Source organism: Geotrypetes seraphini, chromosome 8, assembly GCF_902459505.1.
Source record: "Geotrypetes seraphini chromosome 8, aGeoSer1.1, whole genome shotgun sequence".
Classification (NCBI taxonomy): Eukaryota; Metazoa; Chordata; class Amphibia; order Gymnophiona; family Dermophiidae; genus Geotrypetes; species Geotrypetes seraphini.
Genome location: NC_047091.1, coordinates 135,557,990 through 135,578,442, shown reverse-complemented (window position 1 = coordinate 135,578,442; position 20,453 = coordinate 135,557,990). Strand labels below are relative to the sequence as shown.

The 20,453-nt window shown below is 40.6% G+C and overlaps 1 protein-coding gene across 1 annotated transcript in view; it reads left to right on the top strand.

Annotated features, from left to right (window-relative positions):
• The window catches only part of PPIL2 (peptidylprolyl isomerase like 2), a 185,607-nt gene that overhangs the window by 145,725 nt on the left and 19,429 nt on the right, over positions 1–20,453 (top strand). The window contains exon 16 of the mRNA XM_033954123.1: positions 13,017–13,073. Within this exon, the coding sequence (XP_033810014.1) occupies positions 13,017–13,073 (57 nt within the window). The remainder of the gene's footprint in view (positions 1–13,016; positions 13,074–20,453) is intronic.

Genomic DNA, 20,453 nt, shown 5'->3' with positions numbered 1-20,453 from the left:
AGCACTCTGTACTGAAAATGCAGATTTCCCACCCGAAATCTGAGGAACTGTTGAGAGGCTGGATGAATGGGAATGTGAGTGTAAGCCTCTATGAGATCTAGAGAACATAACCAATCATTCTGATCTAGAAAGGGGTACAATGATGCTCGAGACAACATCAAAAATTGCTCTCTGACAAGAAATTTGTTGAGGGCTCTGAGATCCAAAATGGATCGCAGATCACCCATCTTCTTCGGGACTAGAAAATAACAGGAGTTCCAGCAGAACTTCCTCGATATCACAGAGACGAAGCAGAGCTTGAGCTTCCTGAAGAAAAAGGGCGGTCTGGGATGGATTGGAAGGAGACTTTTTTGGAGGCAGGTCTGGAGGAACCTGGATGAAAGGAAGAGAGTATCCTTCCCTGATGATAAAAAGAGCTGAGAGGGCTTAGGCACAGCAAGAGTCTAAGGTTTCTGTTGCCTCTGCTGCTGTTGTGGTTGTTTTTGAGGAGGTGTTCTTTTTTTTTTTTTAAATATTTTATTTATAAATTTTTCATTCTTACAATAATTTAATTGTACATAAAGCTTCAATTAATACATGAAAAATTGTGATTACAAATAATTCATCTTATCACATAAAATATAACCCTCCCCTTTTTTCATTTCTTAAATCCATATAATATACATTCCCCTCCCCTCCCCATTCTAATATAATCATTACTAATGTGCTATGAAATCTGATCATTGGAATAACGAGTCAATGGTTCCCAAATTTTCTTAAAATTATGAATATTTCCCTGTTGTAATGCTATTGTTTTTTCCATTTTGTATATATGACATACTGAATTCCACCAAAATGTATAGTTTAATTTGGTATAATCCTTCCAATTCTGAGTTATTTGTTGCATGGCGACCCCTGTCAATATTAATAATAGTTTGTTATTGTTTGCTGTAATCGGACTCTGAGTTCTCATTGCTGTACCAAATAGTATAGTATCATATGAGAGTCCTACATGATTTTCTAGTAATTCATTAATTTGGGGCCAAATTAGTTTCCAAAATGCATTTACACAGGGACAAAACAAAATTAAGTGGTCTAATGTTCCAACTTCTATTCTGCAATGCCAGCATCTATTAGATCTAGTACTATCTATCTTTTGTAAGCGCGTAGGGGTCCATAAAACTCTATGTAACAAAAACATCCAAGTTTGACTCATAGATGCTGACTTTGTAGATCTTAATCTCCAGGACCAAAATCGTGGCCATTGAGACTCAGATATTGTCTGACTAATCTCAATACTCCAAATATCCCTAAGTCCAGTTTTCTTTTTTTTATTTAAAAATCCATTTAACAATTTATACCATTTTGCGGCTTGGTGACCCAAGAAATCCGCCTGGGAACATAGAACCTGAATACTATATTGAGTATTAAGCGCTTTCCATTCAGGGAACCCTGCCTGAATAGCTTGCTTCAATTGCAACCATTTAAAATATTGTGTTTTATTTAATCCAAATTTATGTTGCAATTGTGAAAAACTAAGCATTGTTCATTCTGAAATAATATCATTCAATGTTCATATACCTGCAATTATCCATTGTTTCCAGACGATTTTGTATCCGCCAATCTTGATCCTGGAGTTTACCCAAATTGATTGATTTAATGATTTAGCAATTGGTTCTGGTGATAGATTACTAATATATCTTAATGTCTTCCAAGTATCCAATAGAATTCTGTTATCCTTATATCGTCTTGGCATGTTTATACTAATTAGATGTTCTAAATGTAGTGGGAACAGGAGCCGCCATTCTAGATATAGCCATCTGGTACATTCTCCATGAGATCTGGGAGGATCCAATACATACCCTGTCTTAGAATATAGGCTTGATGGTACCTATAAAAATTTGGAAAATTTACCCCTCCCTCCACAATTGGTCTTTGTAAAGATACTAAAGCAATTCTGGGTCTTTTCCCAAACCAAACAAACTTTGTAAGAATATTATTTAACTTTTTATAGAATGACCCCTGAAAAAATATTGGTATCATACTCATTTGATAACAAACCACAGGCAACATCATCATTTTAATTGTTTGGACTCTTCCCCACCAAGAAAGATGTAAAGGATTCCATTGCTCACACATTTCTGTTATTTTTTTTAATAAAAGTTTTTCATTTTCTTTGACTGTATCTTCAATTGTATTTTTGATAATAATTCCTAAATATTTTAATTCTTCTTCTTTCCAAATAAATGAATATGAATCAAATAATCCTTTGGTACAGTGAACATTAATTGGAAGAATTTCCGATTTACTCCAATTAATTTTATATCCAGAAAATTTCCCAAATTTCTCTAGAAGATTAAGTAAACTTGGAACAGTATTCCCCGGTTCTCTTAAATATAATAATATATCATCTGCATATGCAGAAAGTTTAAATTCCCAGTAAGAAAATGGGATTCCCTTTATCTCCTTAGTTTGATTAATTGCAATTAATAAGGGTTCTAAAACAATATCAAAAAGTAAGGGGGACAAAGGACATCCTTGTCTAACTCCCCTACGCAAGTTAAATCTATCTGATAAATTGTTATTAATATATAATCTTGCACCAGGAGAGCTATACAAAGTCTGAACCATTTTAATAAAACCGGGGCCTATTCCAAACCATTCCAGAGCTTGATACATATAACTCCATTCCACTCTATCAAATGCTTTTTCTGCATCTAAAGATAGCATAAAAGCTGGATCATTCAAATTTTTCACTAAATTTAAAGAGTGAAATGCTAATCTAGTATTGTTTGATGAGTGTCTTTTAGCAATAAATCCTGTTTGGTGTACATCAATAATAAAAGGAAGAGCTTTTGCCAATCTTATTGCTAATACTTTAGCAAGCAACTTACCATCTACATTTAATAAAGATATAGGCCTGTAATTTGAAACCAAGGTAGGATCCCTGTTTGGTTTTGGTAAGACAATAATTATCGAATCAGCCATAGTACCTGATATATTCCCATTATTTATTTGGTATTGATACAAATTTAATAAATATGGTAAGATGATATTTTGAAATGTTTTATAGAATTCAACAGTATAACCATCACCACCCGGAGCGGATCCAACTCTAAGAGACTTCAATGCTGATTCTATTTCTTTTAAAGATATAGGATCTTCTAAACTTCGTTTTATATGATCCGGAACATTTGGTCCAATAAATGAGTTTAAGAAATTTAATCCCTCTTGTTCTTTATTTTCATAAGATTCAGAAGAATATAAATCTTTATAAAAATCAAGAAATTGTATTAAAATATCTTTGGTGTTAGTGTGTGTGTTGCCTTGTGTGTCTTTAATTGCAATAATCTTAGATTTCCTTTTTTTTTGCTTTGAGAAAATTAGCTAATAATCTTCCAGCTTTGTTTGAATTACCATAATACTGAACTTGCTTATAGAAGATATCCTTCCTCACAAATTGAGAAGAAATCTCATTATATTTCGCTTTTACTTTTAATAAATTTTGTAATGTATTATGTTCCCATTTCTCAATTAATTTATTCTCTAATACTTTAATTTGTTTTTCCAAATCAACATATTGTTTTTTAAGTTGTTTTTTGATAAATGCTGAATATGAAATATTTCCTCTTATTGTTGCTTTAAATGTGTCCCACAAAGTCTCAGCATTAATATTGTCCGAATTATTTATTTGAAAAAATTCATTCATCTTTAATTTAAAATCTTCCAGAAAGTTTGAATCCGCAAGTAAAGCATTATCAAATCTCCAAATTGGATTGAAATGTTCTACATCATTATTCTGAAAGTCAATCCACACACCAGCATGATCTGAAATTACAATGGGATCAATAACTGCATTCATCACTCGCTGCGCTATATTATTAGACACGAATATATAATCAATTCGTGAGAAAGATTTGTGGACCTGAGAACAAAAAGAGAATTCCTGATCATTAAAATGAAGAATACGCCATATATCAACTAAATTACAAGATTGAACCAAATTATCTAAACCTAACGATTTCATAATTCTACTTGGTCTCTTATCCAAAATTGGATCCATTACAGCATTGAAATCCCCTGCTACTATTAAATTAGAAGTAGCCAGTGGTAACAGTAATTGTTGAACTTGTTTGAAAAACTCCATTTGATTCGAATTAGGAGCATATAAATTTAATAAATCCAGGGTTGTATTTCCCAGAACCATATTGGTATGCACCCATCTTCCTAAAGGATCATGGTTTATTAATTTGAAATCAACAGTGCATTTCCTATTTATCAGGACAGCAACCCCAGCTTTTTTCCCTATTGCAGGTGCAAAGAAGCATTTAGAAATCCAACCCCCAGATAACTTTTTAGATTCATGCTCAGAAAGGTGTGACTCTTGAATAAAATATATGTCCGCATTTTGCTTTTTAAGGAACGTTAGTACTTTCTTTCTCTTAATAGGATGATTTAAACCATTGACATTAATGGAATAAATTTTTATATCCATCTATTTTATAATTAAATTTTGGCAAATACTTCTATAATAATAAAGATGATCAGATCTCAGCACATTAAGTAAATATATTTTCTTCATCCAATCCCCCCATCCCTTACCCCCTCCGAAAATAAGATTACAAAAGAAAAATTCAAATTTTACATTTATCCCATTTTCAATAAACATTTCAATTTCTGCATTTTTCCCAACTTCATGTCTTAAAGAAACATTAATCATCCCACTCCCCCTCCCCTTCCCAGCCCTCCACCCTATTCCCCCCCCCACCCTTTAATAAATGTTTAAGCTTGAAAACACACATAGATAATCAGGTAAAGAGAATTCCCCCCATAGAACATTTAAAAAAAAAAAAAATCTATAATCATAAGTTACACAAAAAATATTTTAACAATTAAACCCTTTCCTCAAATCCCTAATATCTAAACCGACCCCCTTAAAATAATTTTCTTTAATAAAAACCAAACAAAACTTTTATGTAGAACCCCAATCAATATTAAGAATAAAGTGATTCATAACAAAAATCATTTTTTTTCCTCCTTTCCTGTTTTTTTCTTTCTTCCTCTTCCTTTTCCATTCCAATAATCTTTTTACATAAAAGCATATTACTATATAAGTAATACCATATGAGGTTACTCATCAAAACTACATTAGCATCAAAAATAAACAGCCTGTAAGTGATTCTATAACACATAAAAGGATAAGATTCCAAATATGAAACCATTTCAATTCTAAAGCCAGTAAACTGTACTAACTGTATTAATGACTATATTAAAAGCACCAAATATATAATACATTGAACTGCATCTTTTAAAGAAATTGAAATGCAACACAGAGCATCTAAAAAATAAATAATAAAGTCTATGTCTCTATGTAATCATAAGTTCCTCTTGTTTCTGCAAAAAGTCCTGCAACTCTTCTGGTTCCTTGAAATTCATTGTTTTATTCTTGAAAGTCACTTTCATCATCGCTGGATAAATCAGCCCATATTTTGCTCCAAGACTTCAGAGCTGTGGTCTCGTATCAATTAATTTTTTCCTCTTTGCTGCAGTGGCAGGAGCAAAATCTGGAACAAAGTGTATGCGTTAGTCCTGAAACTTTAAGTTCTTATTTTCTTTAGCCAGCCGAATAATATCCAATACTTGCTGATGTCTTAAGAGCTTGAATATTATTGGACGAGGTCCCCTTTGAGTATCAGTCCTCCTGACTGGTATTCTGTGAGCTCTTTCGATTTCAATAGGATATTTAAAATTGAGAGGGAGGATTTTAGGGAGGAGATTTTCCAGAAAGGAAGTAATATTATTTTCTTCTGCCCCTTCCGGGATCCCAAGTAATCTTAAATTACTCCTTCTCTCCCTATTACTACAATCCTCCAGCATTTGCGTAAGTATATCCATTTTCTTTTGCACCGGCTTGAATTTGAATAAATCTGTTTCAACTGCCAGCATTCTATCATTAAGATTAACAATCTTATTCTCCACCAGCTCCATTTTCCTGTTAAGAACATTTACTTCCTTCTTAACCTCTTTAATATCCTTGGAGTTTCCTAGCACAATTTCTTTAATTGCTTTCAGTTCCTTCAATATTTCAGCTGTTTCAACAACTTCCTTCTCAGCCTGTTTTTTCGAAGGGGTCGGAGGCTCGGGTTTGGCTCTTTTTGCACTTGCCGGCATCACAAAAGCTGAATCAGCTTTGTTATTCTTTCCAGATGCCATATTGATAATTAATTCTCCCGTATCCAACAAGAAAAGTTAACTTTTGTAACTTAAATAATCTTTAAAATGATCTATCGGGAAGGAGCTCACCGTTCACCCGACTGTTGCCATGCGCTTCCAAGCCACGCCCCTGAGGAGGTGTTCTTGTATAAGGAGATGCTCTCTGTGGAAAACGCCTCTGAGTGGAAGAGGTCTGAAGCCTTTAGAAGTGGAAGGCTTAGGATGAGTGATGGAAACAAAACGATTTTTCATGTTCAGACAATCGTTGAGTAGCTGCCTCGATGGAATCATCAAACAATTCATTGCCTTGACAAAGAATGTGGCCAGACAATCTTGAAGATTGGGGTCCATGTCTATAGTGCAGAGCGAGGCAAGCCTGTGCATCGCTACTGAAAAGGTGGTGACCCTCGAAGCAAGTTCAAATGCATCATAGGAAGATTTAAGGAGATGCATGTGGAGTTGAGCTAGAGTGGTAGTCACATGCTGAAACTCTGAAAGACGATGTTGAGGAATAAATTTGTAAAATTCAGGCAGGATGTCAACCAAATGCCATAAGAGTTGTTTGGTAGAAACCACAACCAAATCCATGGTCCTGCCCTCTCTTCCAGGAGGGACAGTGGTATAAACTGTGACAGGATTGGTCCTTGTCAGAGAAGATTCCACGAGAAGGGCTGATGGGATAACAGATTTCTCAAAGCCCTTGCAGTGGCCATCCTGTAAACAAGATTCCAGCTTTCCTGGTACAATAGGAATGGAATAAGGTGTCTCAAGATTTTGCTTTAAAGTTTGAGAAAGAAGTCTATTAGTGGGCAATTTAAGAGACTCTGCAGGAGGACGAGACATACCCATTTCCTCTAAATACTTCGTAGAGTATTTGGTGAGGAAAAAAGAAAAAAACATCTGCTCCAAGGAAGGTTGACCGCGAGGGGAAGAAGACCTCGAGGCACCTCGCAAAGCAGAGAACGAAGGTGAAGCCTCTCTGGAGTACTAATACCTGAGGTTGAATATGCAGGTACAGAGGACTGACAGAGAGAATGGATGGAATCCCTCGCAGGAGAAAAACCATAGTGGTAAGGCTCTGCAGGAGGCATTCTCGACTTCGCATATTTGAATTATAAACAGTCTACTGGTTCTGTGCCCGCACTGACAGTGGCATAGAGGAAGAGCCCTCCAGGAGCACAGAGTCTGCGAGACAGACCTCTATCACAGACCAGGAAGACCAGTCTGAGCAGAACTGTGGCAAAGAGAGCTTATACTTGATGCCTTTCTGCTCCCAAAGCAAACCTTCTGTTTTCAGGGGTTCAGTATGAGGGTCATCCAGTGCAGGGAAAATGGTTGTCCTCTCAGAAGAATTGATCGATCAATCAGCTAGAGTTGAGAGCGCTTTGGATGCTGGAGAATGCTCTCGGATGGAAAAACAGTCAGGGTCTTCTTGGACAATGCCACAGCTGTCACATATGTAAACTAGAATACTCCCAAGCCCCAAGACGAAAAACTGTGATCAGGGGTAGAGACCGCCCACTAGAGGAAAGAAGGAACTAAAGTGTTCCGCTATAAATAACCTAAAAGAAAGTAACTTAGAATTGTGTAGAGAGCCCTCAGTCACACAGCCACCTCCAAATGGAGGCAAAGGCTGTCACTGGCATACACCAAAAGGTGTCAACTGTGAAACATCCTTGGGCTCTCAGTGAATTTAGTGCAAAATAACACAAACAGTGCTTAAAGTGCTTACTTAGTCTTCACTCGTAGTGAGTAGTCTCTACCCCTGATCCAGGGGGGCTAGCAAGAAAAACACAAGTGTCCAAATTCAACCAGCAAAATTTAAAGAAGGTACTTAGCAAACAAACCTGGATTAATTTGCAACACAGCCTCATTCGCCTGGAGTTACATAGCATGTCCATGGTTGAATATTTGAAGCATCAATTTATCCCCAGGGGTCTGCGTATTCAAAAAATCCCGGGGCTATTCACCGATAGAGAACCTTTTTTGTGCAAATGGGCATCCATTTTGAACAAATGCTCTTTGGACTTAATGATGCTCATAGTTGACACCATTAAAGAAGTTTCTCAAGAAGTTTCTACTCAGGCAGATCAGATCTTTGAGGACTTGCGTAAGGAGCCTGAGGCATTTCAGTCTTTTCAAGAGTCTTTACCGATTACTCAACAATCTTTAGATTTATTTAGAACCAAAACCCGTGCATCCAAAATAAAGAAATTTCACCGGGATTCTGATGATTATGCCAAGGGTAACATTTATTCTTGGCTGGCCTTCAAAGACAAAGAAACAGGATCAAAACCATTAACCACAACTACACACACATACACTGATTTAGATACAGCCTCTAGCAGTGGCTCAGATGGTTCCAGTATCAGATCAAGGTCTCCGGTTTTTCTGCCTCGAGGGGGACGGGGAGGTCGACGGCGCAGGGGAGGAAGACAAAGGGGAAACAACAGGGGATACCACACCAACATGGATCCACTGACGCGCCCATTGACCAGGTCATCGGCGCAGGGCAATCCATAGTAAATAATTTATCCGGTATTCCCCTTACTGCTGATCAACTGAGGGTCCTCAGCAGAGGGCTCTCGTTTGTTCCTTCCTCTCGGCATGACCCGTTCATCACTCGTTGTAATATAGAACGTTTTATTAGATCACTCCAAATCAAATTATTTTTTCACAATCAACCGGATACAGGGGACCCGTCTATATTCAGAGTTCCATCGAAGTGGCAACCCCCCGGTCCACTTGATCCCGCTCTTCATACTTTTCGGGAGCTTGTTCTAAGGGATTTGAACATTTTGGAATCTACGAATTCTACTAAAACCCGTAGATATTCCAACATGTCTTCCACCGAATTCAGGGCTCTGGCGGAACTAGCAAACGACACTCAGCGGGTCTATAAACCGGCCGACAAGGGAGGGTCTATAGTAGTTTTGAGCAACCATCAATATACTCAGGAAATTAATAAACAGCTTGGGGATTCCCGTTTTTATACTATCTTAACCGGGGATCCCACCGATGCCTTGGTGAGTACCATAGCCACCATAATTGATGCGGCCTTCGTTGAGGGGCAACTGACTAAGGCTGAGACCAAATACTTGAAACTCCCGTTTCCTCGCCGCCCGACCTTTCACATCGTTCCTAAAGTTCATAAGAATATTTTTCCCCCTCCTGGCAGACCAATAGTATCTTTGAGAGGCACGGTCTTGGAACCACTTTCTAAATTTATTGATTGGTTTCTTAAACCTTTGGTTAGTAACGCTAGATCGTATCTCAAAGATACCACACACTTTCTCTCAGTAATCACAGATTTCACCGATATAAAAGATTCAGATATTCTAGTGACTCTGGACCTGGAAGCCTTATACTCAAACATCCCACAATCTGCCGCTTTTGAATTGATATCGAGACTGTTCATGCAAGAGATTCAACATGAACGCATTAGAGCTGACTTACTCATACAGTTGGCTGAATTGGTTCTTTACCACAATTATTTCCAATTTGACAACACATTTTTTCTCCAGACTCACGGAGTTGCCATGGGCACAGCAGCGGCCCCGAGCATTGCTAACTTGTACGTTACGGCCTTTGAGGAACAATTTTTGTACCCAGCGCCCTGGCATCGGTACATTAAAACATGGCTCAGATTCATAGATGACGTGTTTTGCGTCTGGACGGGTCCTCAGGAATTATTAAGTCATTTTTTGGAGTGGTTGAACACCTTGGACCCCAATCTTAGATTTACCATGTCTTTTGATCACAAGAAAATCTCTTTTTTGGACGTTTGGGTCCAAAAAAATGATAACATACTCGTCACCACCTTATACAGAAAACCCGTTGAAGTAAACAACTATCTGGACTTTACGAGTTGTCATCCCACTAAACTCAAGACATCCTTACCCATTAGCCAATTCCTGCGCATTCGCAGACTATGTACAGATTTGGATGAGTTTCGCAGGCAGGCCCGAGTAATGTACGCCCGCTTTAGAGAGCGGGGGTACCCACACAGAGTGCTTTCTCAGGCTTATCAAAGGGCCTTGTATGCTAACAGAGCCCTGTTGCTTTCTCAAACCCCTGCAGGTGATGACACTAAAACTATCTGTGTACTAACTTTCTCTGACCAAGCTTCTGAGGTAGCCCGGAGCATCAGGACTCACTGGCATGTCCTACAGTTACACCCTGAGTTTCGGGATTTTCCGTGCATCGCATATGCACGCCCTAAAAATATCGCACACCGGGTGGTCCGATCAAAATATTCCTCAATGCAAGTGCAAAGCCATCAGGGAGGTCACCATATCAAATGCGGCAACACTTGCGACATATGTGCCCTTACAATTGAAGGCATGGACTGGGAACATCCTGTGACACACAAACAATATGTTCATAAATCGTACACATCATGTACATCTAAGTGGGTCATATATATCATTATATGTCCATGTCGGATGGGCTATGTAGGGCGCACGCAAAGGACCATTAGAACGCGCCTCATAGAGCATCGCAGCCGGATTAACACTCAATCTATAACTTCCCCGATGGTGTCCCATTGCATACAATTTAATCATACATTCCAAGATCTAAAATGGACTATCATTGAGCAGATCTTCCCGGACTACCAAGGGGATAAATCAGCGTGGCTACAAAGAAGGGAACAATTTTGGATTTATGAGCTCCAAACACTTACCCCTGCAGGACATAACGATTACATAGAGTGGCATCATACATTTTGAGCTTGTTTTGTTTATTTTCTGCCTATTTTTCAATTTAACTTTTCCTTTTTTGCTTTGTTCTACTGAATTCAAGGACTGGTCTGGTAGTGCGATTCCAATCTGCACTGGTGTTTCACCTGGGTAATATCATGTGATCGTTTACCTGGGTCACGCCTCTCAGTCTGCTGGTTTAAATCGGAGGCGTCTGTTCTGGTCAAGCGCCATTTTCTTCTATTGCTTTCAAGCAGCAGCCGTAAGATTGATCAGCTCCTGCCCAGCGTCAGCTGTTCCTGAGGAAGGGGGAGTACTCCCCCGAAACGGAGTCCCGTAGGACGTGTGGTGATACGCTGATCGCCTTTTTGAAGAAGCTAAGTACCTTCTTTAAATTTTGCTGGTTGAATTTGGACACTTGTGTTTTTCTTGCTAGCCCCCCTGGATCAGGGGTAGAGACTACTCACTACGAGTGAAGACTAAGTAAGCACTTTAAGCACTGTTTGTGTTATTTTGCACTAAATTCACTGAGAGCCCAAGGATGTTTCACAGTTGACATCTTTTGGTGTATGCCAGTGACAGCCTTTGCCTCCATTTGGAGGTGGCTGTGTGACTGAGGGCTCTCTACACAATTCTAAGTTACTTTCTTTTAGGTTATTTATAGCGGAACACTTTAGTTCCTTCTTTCCTCTAGTGGGCGGTCTCTATCCCTGATCACAGTTTTTCGTCTTGGGGCTTGGGAGTATTCTAGTTCTTTGATTGTTGTAGCTCCCATCTTTTTCGGGTTTTTTTAGTTACATATGTAAACTGGCAAGGAGGCACCAAGAGTGCTCCCTTGAGGTTAGAAGGCCATAGGTGGGTTCTGTGGGTGGAAGTTCACCTGCAGGCGCTTTCTGCAGGTCATGTAACAGGAGTAGACAATGTTCAAGCAGGCTCATATGTCCTGCTCCGGACTCTAGGGACTGCTTAGTTACATCCCAATTGTTCAGGACCTTTACATCCATTGCACTGGAAAGAAAGATTGGGTTCTTACCTTGATAATCTTTCCTGTAGATGGGTATAGAGATCCTTAAGTCCACTCTCTGTTGGTTTATTTTGCCTGCTTGGGATGTTAAGAAGAGTAATACAGTAGAGGTGACTGTCTCCCTCGCTCAGGCATGATTTACCAGATGTTTTAATTTCCCTATCAAGCAGGCTCCCAGAGTGAGGAGACTTCTGTTCAGGAGCCTAATAAGTATGGGTAAAAGAAAACTGTTAGTACAGGTTGCACTTAGGTAGCTTGTTTGGTCCACCTTGTTTGAAGTTTGAATGTTTTCTTTTTTAATTTTTGTATTTTATGCGTGTTATTTACAGAGCAGAAAAGTTTTTATTTGGAGTTTCCCGGTATCACCTCCTTTCTGTGTTTTTTGGTTATCTAGTGCTATTCAATTGCTTTGGTAGAAACTGAAGGATTACAGCACAGCCCACTGAGGAAGGAGGTAGAACTGAAGAAAATGATTGATGCATTCTGCAAAAACATGTGATTTGAGGGAGACTACCCAGCAGTTCAGGACTTCTACACCCATCTACAAGAAAGAACATTATCAAGATAAGAACATAATCTTTCTTTTTAAAATTTTTATCATTTTCATAATACATTCAAATATAAACTTGTACAGATAGCAGTATAAGAACAAATCAGGTACATAAATCCATACAGAAAAACATAATCTTTCTTTCCATTACATGATTGCTCTACTGTGCTCTTTTAATGTAATATATTTCTAACACTGTATCATATTAATCCAATTTCAAGATTTCAGTTTGCCTGTTTCCAAGATTACTTCATTCATTGCATTTATGCTTATATTTGGTCATTTTACTATTGATGTGCTGTTATGTCAAGCTATACCTTCTATGTAGACTGCCTTGGGTGAACATAAAGGCAATTAATAAAGCCCAATAAATAAAATTCATTAAGGGTATCCTGGAAAACAGACTGGTTCGGTATACATCCAGGGTAGATTTGGCAGAGGATAGATCATCTAGTCAATTGTCATTGAGTTGAACCTCTATTTGACCTCTATCTCTAATGTTGCAAGTATGTACCTTGGGCCTTACTTCTAGTATTTCTTTCCTTTGCAGTTTCATCACATTTCGCTCTTGCACATATTTGGATAAAAAACACACAGTGTTCGGGAGGTAAGAGAAATTTCATATGTATCATCTTCTTGTGCTGCTGTATGTCATGTGAATGTTATCTCTCACTCTAGAGCAGAGAAGTAGCAACCTGGTGTTTAAATCCACTGAAACTGCTTATGACCTTGGGCAATCCACTCAATCCTTTATTGCCTCAAATATAACTTAGATTGTAAATCCTCTAGGGAAAAGGAAATACCGGTTGTGCCTGGTTGAAACTCAACTTGAGCTCAGATTTGGAAAAGTTAAATAATTCAATTTAAAATCTAAAGCGAAATACACCATGCAACAGGTCCGGTTTTATTGCTTATGGATCCTGAAGTATTACATTTAGCCTTTTGGTAAAGTGCAGAAAGTATCTAAATATCTAGGAACCCAGAGGAACCTCAAATCTGCTGTGCTCTAGGTATTATATTTCCTTATTTATACACATCTCTGATCTAAAACATGCAGTGTTTATATTTATTATAAATACAGTGGTACCTCGGTTTACGAGTGCACCGGTTTGCGAGTGTTTTGCAAGACGAGCAAAACATTCGCAAACTTGGTGCCTCGTAAACTGAGCTTGCCTCGCTGTACGAGCGCCCCCCCCCCCCGTGAACCGGCACCCCCCCCGCCGCCATCGGGCACCCTCCCGCCGCAACCTGAGATCCCCCAATCCACCCGAACCTTCTTCTTACTTCCAGTGTAGCATCAGCACCGGCACCAGCATGTCCTGTGTGTTGGTGCCGGTGCCCGAAAATCTGCTTCCTGTGCCGGGCCTTGAGCATGTGTGCATGCTCAAGGCCCGGCACAAGAAGCAGATTTTCGGGCACCGGCACCAACGCACAGGACATGCTGGTGCCGGTGCCGGTGCCGATGCCGATGCGAAGGCTACACTGGAAGTAAGAAGAGGGTTCGGGTGGGTTAGGGGATCTCAAGTTGCGGCGGGGGGGTGCCGGTGGCGGCGGGGGGGGGTGCCCGATGGCGGGGGGGGGTGCCGTATCGCGGGAGTGAGGGTGCCAGTTCGCAGGGGGGCCTTTGGGGGGAGTAATGCCGGTTCTCGTGGGGGGGGAGCATTGCTGCTGGCCTCGGGGGGGGAAGGTGGGGGGTGGGAACATATCAAAGCAAGTTTCCCTTACTTCCTATGGGGAAACTTGCTTTGATATACGAGCATTTTGGATTACGAGCATGCTCCTGGAACGGATTATGCTCGTAATCCAAGGTACCACTGTATATTTTTTTAACGTGTCAGATGTTGGGATCCTCGTATAAATTAAGGGCCTCTTTTACAAAGCCGCACAGCAGCAGCCCTGAAGCCCTTTAAATCTCTATGGGCTTCGGGGCTGTTACCACAGCAGCCTGTGTTAAACGGCTTCATAAAAGAGTTCCTAAATGTTTGGCCTCATTATGATTTTCTCATTTCTCATTTTAGTAAATATATCTATTAGGTTGTATAAAGTGGGATGTTCCCTTCTCTCTTCTTCTGTGCTTACAATTGCAATTACATTGATCACAACCAGATTTGGGTGTGAGCGATGGTCCACAGCCCAACACTGGAAAAGCTGTGAGACACAAGCTTTTTAATGATTTTCAGCATTCTCTGAAAATTCATTCATGTCCTGGAGAATGCAGCTAATGCAGAATTTCTTAGCTTAACTCGGTAATTACTACCCTGAAAGATAATTGGCAATGAAGTGACTGACATTAAAATCTCAGTAATTAAAGAAAACCAAGGATGAGAGGCTTCCATTTCCTTCTCCCTTAAAAGGCCCTTTAATTTACAAAACATGCTATGGTGTGGAAAAAGTCATCTGGAATGAAAAATGCAATTTTGAGGACAAAAAGCACACCTATTTTGTGTGTGGTACAATAGCCAAGCAGACTCTATTTGGTTACTCTTTGTTCTGCCTGGCTTAAAATAACAAAAGATAACAGTATCTAACCATGGCCTCTCTCTTGTCCGAACTTCTGAATTAGAGTGAAGAAATGTTCAATGTGTGCCAGTTTTGTTTCCGATGTCTAATGTGGTTCCCTATAAGGAGAGATTCACAGATGTTCTTGCATTGTCTGTAGAGAAAGGAAATTATGTAATCTGGGACCATGCCAAGGAGAGCATTTCTGGTAGGGTAGTTTTTGGGTTTTTTGTTTAGTCTGAGCCACAGGATGTGTAGAAAAAGAAATTTAGAAGTGCAATAAAAGCGTAACTGAAGCTGTCTTTTATATAGACCTGTACATTCCATACGGAAAGATTTTGCTGAATATTCTTACTCAGCAAGCAGCAACATTTTTTAGAACGAATAGGGTTACCAGACGTCCAGGAAAATCTGTACATGCCCTCTTTTTAGAGGCATTTGTCCGGGTTTTGGAAAGCCCCAATGTGCTCTTGCTGCATCTGGAGGGCCTCTGAGCATACACAGATGATGGCAGACACATCCGCGCATGCTCCAGGCCCTCCAGATGCAGCTGGATTTTGTCCAGAAGAAGAGAGGAGGCTTTGTGGGGGTGAGACAGAAGAGGGTGAGGCTGGAGGCAGAATGAGGCGGGGTCATGTGTCCCAGGTTTCCTGGAGAAAAATATGGCAACCCTAAGAATAAGTAATATATATTTGGGCTCCTTTTACTAAGTTGCAATAGCGTTTTTAGCGCACACAGGATTTTAGCACGCGCTAAACCCATGCTACGCGGCTAGAACTAACACCAGCTCAATGCTGGCGTTAAGGTCTAGCGCGCACGGCAATTCAATGCACGCTAAGTGCGTGCTAAAACCGCTATCGCAGCTTAGTAAAAGGAGCCCTTTATTTATTTTTAAAATTATATACCATCTATATCTAGACGGTTTCCATATAAAACATACATAACAGAAAATCAACATTACAAAAAGCTGTGTCTTCATGATATTTCTTGCCACTTCCATCTATTACCTGTACAAATAGAAATCTTTCCTTACATGGAAACAAATAGCTGCGTTTTCAAAAGTTTTTAAATTTCAATCTGTCAGTAGATATGCATAATTGCCCCATCAATGCATTCCACATTTTAATAATAATAGCCTTATTTATTTTTATTTTATCCTGTTATACCTTTCAGTTTAAGACAGTTTACAACAAGAGAGACTGCACGAATGCAACTAAGTTACATCATGAGTATGAAGTAGGAGGAAACAGACAGGCGTGTAACGTAGTTATATACAACAGGAGCATGCCGGAAGATGTAGAGGAAAAACGATTAAGAAAGTTAAACAAATTTGTCAAATAAATGGGTTTTCAGTGATCTTCTGAATGATTGGTATGACAAATGGTTAAGGAGTAAATCACTTACCCCCCTCTTCTACAAAGCTGCACGGTAACAGTCCTGAAGCCCATAGAAATTTAAAGCTTTGTGATAGAGGTGGGCAGCGTGTTCCAGAGAAGGGTTGCACAGACGGACAGACAGACCACACTCTGGGCATTCAAGAAAAAAACTCTTAATTAAACAGTAGTGCAGAGCCTGTTTCTTCACAGGCTCCTGTAAGTTTGCGTTCTTCCAAGAAAACAAGTAGGCTTTTCCCAATCACAAGTCCTATTCTCTATAGGGTTTGACACGCCCCAAACAGTCTTTATTTTAGGTGCAGGAAACAGTTAGGCAGTATTTGGTCCCAGGTCTTAGCAGGCACCTACAAACTCTTGTCAGTGCCAAGCCCTTCCAAGCAGCTTCTCCAGCTCCTAGGTTCCCTCTAGCACACCTCTCCTCTTGGGTCAGTCTTGGCTTTTTAAGTTCCCCTGAGTCACTTCCTGGTTTCCTACTTTTCTCTCTTCCCCCCTTCCTGAGGACACCTCTTTCTCACTGCTGCTATGGTTGTGAGACAATTTAGCCAGGAGGAGGAGTGCCGGGTTTTCCTAAAGGTTTATTCTGAGTCTGGGCAGCAGTGTCAAGGGGAAGTGGCAGGGTTTCATACACTCTGTCACAAGCTTTAAAAAAACAACCAACTATCTTTTTCACCAGACTTTTCCTGCTTTGGCTGAGGCAGGACGGTGGGTTCATTGTTGAGGGGTCTCAGTTTCCACTGTCTTACTCCTTTCTGAACATCTTGTCTTGTTGATAATGACAGGCTTTTCTCTAGCTATTGCTTTTGATTGTACAGTATACTCCTTTGTTGTATCCTTACAAAATAGCTGTATATTAAGTTCAATAAACCATATGTTTAAACTTTTATTATTTGTTTATAAAGCCCTGTCTGGTGTAAATCTGCTGTATTTAACTGAAGCATTACATCTTTATAGTCCAAGCAGTGCATTGAGATATTAAGAACATGACAGCTTGTAGTATTTATTTATTTAATTTGTTTTCTATCCCATTTCCCCTGAAGAGCTCAGAATGGGTTACAGGTTAACATAAACAGTTACAGTTACAATTTACCATAGTTATAGTACAAGTTTTTGATACAAGTTTTTATCCTAACTCGATACATACTAGAGATCTAATTCCAATATACATAACTAGTCTTTAAGCCCGTTACATTAACGGGTGCTAGAATAGATGTGTCTGTCTGCCTGTGTTTCTTTATCTCTCTCTCCTTGGCCGCTGTCTGTATCCTTCTGTCTCCCCATCCCCCCCCCCCCGAGCAAAGCTGTCTGCCCCCAGCACCCACCTCCCCCCCAAATGTCTCTCCATGGCCCTCTTCTGTCTTCCCTCCCAGAGCAAAGCTGTCTGTCCCCAGCACACCTCCCCCCAAAGCAGCCCCCTTTCCCTATCTCTCCATGGCCCCTTCTGTCTCCCCCCAGCACACCCTTCCCCCCAAAGCAGCCCCCTTTCCCTCTCCCACTGAGTCTCTCTCTGGTCCCATTTCTCTGTCTGTCTTTCTGTCCCAATCCCTGCCCCTGTGTCTTTCTTTCTTTCTGTCTCCCTCCCTCCCGCTGTCTGTCTGTCATTTTTCCCCATTTCCCTGTGCAGCAGCATTTCCATCCCACTTCCCTATGCAGCAGCAACAGCATTTCCCTCCTATCCCCCCCCTTTCTTGTGCAGAAGCAGTAGCAGCATTTTCCCCCACCCCCCCTTTCCCTTCTCTTACCTTCTCTTCCCTGCTCCGTTCAGCCCCTCCCCCTTCTTTTCAATCCGGCCTGCTCCTGACCCTCCCACCACCGACAAATCTCGGGGCTGCAGCCGTGTAGGCAGCACTTTAAACACGCTGCTTGCGGCCTTCTACTGCCGATTTCCTCTGCCGCGTCTGTCTCCGATGATGTCATCAGAGACGCGGCAGAGGAAATCGGCAGAGAAGGGCGTGAAGCAGCGTGTTTATAGTGCTGCCTATGCCGCTGGAGCCGGGAGGCGACGGAGAGGGCAGGGGGTGCTAGCGGCCGGTAGCCGCTGCTCCGCAGGTGGAGAGCAGGGAAGGGCGCGCATGCTGCCTTCCCCGCCTCCCTCGCCGCCTGACTGCAGAGCCGAGATTGAGGAGCCACCACCGGCTTGAAAGTTAGGCGGCCAGGCAACTTCCGTCTCGCAGGGATTCAGTCAGGCGCTGATGCGGCTCGTGAGAGGAGCCGACAGGAGAGCAGGATGGCCAGCGCTGGGGTCCAGTCATGGGATTCGCGCATGCGCACTCATGCGGCCACGAAACTACTGATCATGGAAGCACGCAAATAGGAGTGCGCATGCGCGAGTTAGCCTTTTATTATATAGGATATACAGTTTATAGGTTGAATTTGCTATAGTTACAGATCAAGATGTTTCAATACAAGTTTTATCCTAATATACCAAGAATCTAGTACCAATATACATTTCTTTTCATCCATTGGTCGTGGCAGAAGATTTAAATTTTAGGTGAAGAAGTAAGTTTTGTTTGCTTTCCTAAAGTTGAGGAGTCCTGATCTGTGGAGGCAGTTGATTCCAGTGGCTTGGTATGAAGTGAAAGTAAGAACATCATTTGCAGTTGAAGGGCATGACCAGGAACGGCAGAGAGACCTCTTTCGGCCTGTGCTAAGGACGCTAGACTGTCATGTATCCTGGTGTCATGTCGTGCAAGGATTTGAACGCTAGCATCAGGCCTTTGAAGACACAACGTTTGGCTACAGGCAGCCAGTGAGCCTGGGTTAGACAGGGTCGTGGGCATGGAGGTTTTTTAGTGGTCTGATTGCCATATTTTGAACACATTGGAGGCATCATACGTTCTTCGCTATGAGACCGTTGACTAGGGTGTTGCAATAGTCCATGCAGGAGAGAACTAAGGCATAGAGTACTTAAGTCAGATTCAGAAAAGTAGTTCCTTATTTTCTGGAGCTGTCGCTGCACTAAAGAGGTTAAAAGCAGGAGTAGAATTTGCTTGTGATTCTGTGAGGTCTTTGCTGATAGTGTTCAAATGCTTGGAAGATTGAAATCTCATAGGATGTCCCTGGCAGTTTGAAAGGTGTCCTATTGCAAGGGCACTATTGTGGAATGGGCTGGTGGAGGCTTTGGAGCTTATTTCAGATTTGTTGTACTTTAAGAAGCTCTTAAAAGCACATTTATTTCCTCAGGCCTTTTAGTTTTATATTAGGAATAGCAGAATCTGTACTAATCTATTTTTAATGTATTGTGTGTATGATTTTAATTGTGTACGTTTTATTGTAATCCACCTAGTTAATAGGCAAAAATGTGAAATAAATAAATATCTGAAGGGGTAATGGTCCAGAGAAGTAAGAGTATCTTAATTTCAAAATAGGGACAGTCTGAAAACAACCTGCACTTAAATCATATAGCAGTCAATTTTAAAACTCCTTATATAGGTATTTTTATCCACAGACTTTACACCAATTTTCTAAGGAAAAAAACTTTCTTTCTGAAAATTGCCCCAGGAATATGCAGCCACATAGATTTGTTCCTGCTTTTTCCGTAGGTAGTTTTTCCATGGAAAATAATGCATATATTTTTGAAAATTCAAAACTGTTATTCCCTCTCTGACTATTCCTGTCCTAGGCCTACTTGTTTGTCTCTCACAGGTAACCCCCATGCATGCATTTCAAAGTTACCCTTGTAATATGTACATGGAGCAGAATTAGGATGTAATTTGGAAAAGCAAGATTAGACTGAGGTCATTCTAATATGGAATCAGGTTGGCAGTCCTAAGGTGACATCTCTATGGCTAACAACTTAATATGAGAGAAAGTAGGGAGCTCTCTTTCCTGAGCTCTCTTAATATGAGAGAAAGTAGTACAGCATAGAAGCCAATGGAAGGCAGAAAGAAAAACTGTTTAAAGTTGATAAGCTCCGGCCTAATGATAAATCTTTATGCCCTGGCAATTTGCAAACACCACTCACAATGATTAGTGCGAACTTGAGTTCCCCATCCAGATCTAAGACTTCTAAAGGAAGGTGTGGCTCACTAATAGAGCTACTGCCTCTGCACCCAGAGATCAAATCCCAGTGCTGCTCCGGTACCCACTCTTTTGAA